At 38.6% G+C, this 2,330-nt stretch overlaps 1 protein-coding gene across 1 annotated transcript; it reads right to left on the reverse strand.

Annotated features, from left to right (window-relative positions):
* Nucleotides 1–642: 642 nt before the first annotated feature.
* LOC138338587 (uncharacterized) lies at nt 643–2,018 on the reverse strand. Its single transcript, XM_069289565.1, has 2 exons — nt 1,690–2,018; nt 643–661 (listed from the first exon to the last, which is right to left on the reverse strand). Exons 1-2 carry the CDS (start codon nt 2,016–2,018, stop codon nt 643–645), a joined length of 348 nt encoding a protein of 115 aa, XP_069145666.1.
* Between the last annotated feature and the right edge of the window lie 312 nt (nt 2,019–2,330).

The following is a 2,330-nucleotide window of genomic DNA, read 5'->3' on the forward strand; positions in this document are numbered from 1 at the left end:
ATATAAATTTGACGAGGCCAGAAGCCTTCTCGTAATGCATAAATTCCAAACTCGCGATGCATGATTCTTCGAGATGCATGACTTTCCGCAATGCATGATTTACGCGATGCATGATTTTCGCTATGCATGATTTTCTCAATGCATGATTTTCTCGCTATGCATGATTTCCACAATGCATGATTTTCTTGCTATGCATGATTTTCCGCAACGTATAACTTTCGCGATGTATGAATATTTCTATTGCCTCCGTGTATAATAACGGCAAGACGATCTCCAAATAATATATCGACTTTATCGATAATAATAAAATAATAATAACATAACTATCTCTTCTGAGGTAATGCATTGTCTTGATCGAAAATTATTATCTTTCTTTGATAATGCAATGAAAATAGCGTCCTTTACGGAAATCGTGAGATCTTCGTTGAGATTCCTGTTTGATTCACCTTTGAATCTGGCTAGACACCTTTCGTAAATTTCATATTGTTGGGAATGGCTTGAAATAAACAAACCACATTCCCAAGCATCATGACACAACGATATGAACTACCTCTTGTTCCCAGTAAAATTACCGGTTTTGGATATAGTTTTCTCCTCTTTGGGAGCTCTCCACATTTATTCGTCGGGATAATTTGGCCGATTTCAAAGCAAAGCTATAAACCTGCATCCACAGAAAAATCTTCAGTTTTAAAACATACTGATCCGTGCTGATTTCTTCAGGTGTTTGCTCCTAGTCTCGATATCTCTAGTTGATTTCCCAATTTCCAGACTCTTGATAGATAAGAAGAGATATCTTACGCCAAAACAAATGAAACATAAGAGGGAAAATTTTTAAAAGAAATGAGAAATCTTTAAGAAATTGTATGTTGAAAAAGTCGCTGCCAAATCATGTCATATCAGGTTTAACGAGCTCCTTTGAATCTGACACTCGTTGATGAGTTTCAGAGGCATTCCGGACATGTAGGGAAGCCCCATAACAAAATTTTGAGGCCATCCTCAAAATTTCTGTCCCAGTTTACTATCTTGCTCATCTTTCCATTGTAACGAACAGATCGCGGAATTTTTGAGATCTTCTCAAAAATTCTGTCCCAGTTGCAGATCTCGAAATGTCTTTATTTTGACTTGCTGAAGAAAAGGCTTCTTCTAGAGAATTTTTGAGTCCCTCTCAAAAATTCTGTCCCTGTTCTATTGTAAAGGGGATAGAAATCACTGGAGATATGACCGAACCCTTATGGTGCCTACGTATCCCGTTGAGGCAGGAATCAGGTCAAACGTAGTTCCCCTTGAAGGTTAACAAGAATAAAATTTACAAAGAAGCCGACCGAGGCCAACAAAGGCCGCCTACATATCTCATTCTTGAGAATTCAGGTCGAACATATTTCATATACAAAGAATTAATTGAAGGGGATAAATGGGGTGACCAAAGCCGACGTAGGCTGCCTACGTGTCTCGTTCTTGAGAATTCAGGTCAGACGTAGTTCATTACAAGAGGTATAAGAATTCAAATGGAACGAATACAAGCAAACAAAGCGATTACATGTAAATGATAGAAAATGCAAAATGAAACTTCACGCATGGTATCTCTTGATAGCATCTGAGTTGATAGGCTTTGGCTATACAGCGCCATCCATCTCTAACAGGACCAAAGCACCTTCAGATAGTACTTTACGAACCATGTAGGGACCTTACCAGTTTGGTGCGAACTTTCCTTTGTAGTCGTCTTGATGAGGAAAAATACGCTTAAGAACCAACTGACCAACTTCAAAATTTCTGGCTCTTACTCTTTTGTGAAAAGCGCGAGTCATTCTCTGTCTGTACAATTGGCCATGGCAAACGTCAATCATTCTATTCTCCTCATTAAAAGCCAGTTGATCAATCCGTCTACTAACCCATTCGGCATTACTTAATTCAGATTCTTGGATGATCCTCAATGATGGTATCTTGACTTCTACAGGTATGACTGCCTCTGTCCCATTTACTAGCAAGTATGGGGTAGCCCCAGTGGATGTTCTGACCATCGTTCTATAACCTAGAAGAGCATATGACAACATTTCATGCCTACCTCACTGTTTGTCAATCATTTTCCTCAAAATATTTTTGATATTCTTGTTGCCAGCCTTTACAGCTCCGTTCATTTGGGGGCGATAAGCAGTTGAATTTCGACGAATAATCTTAAATTGTTCACATATCTCCTTCATCAAATGACTGTTGATAGTTGCACCATTATCATTAATGATTGATTCTGGAACTCCAAATCTGCATATAATATTGTTGCAGAAAAAATCGGCCACCACTTTCTTGGTTACCGACTTATAAGAGGCTGCTTTCAC

Source organism: Solanum lycopersicum, chromosome 9 (assembly GCF_036512215.1).
Source record: "Solanum lycopersicum chromosome 9, SLM_r2.1".
Classification (NCBI taxonomy): domain Eukaryota; kingdom Viridiplantae; phylum Streptophyta; class Magnoliopsida; order Solanales; family Solanaceae; genus Solanum; species Solanum lycopersicum.

What these genes read in the sequence shown, in the direction of transcription:
- LOC138338587 (XM_069289565.1), bottom strand. Translation starts at nt 2,018, where the DNA reads ATGGTCAGAACATCCACTGGGGCTACCCCATACTTGCTAGTAAATGGG.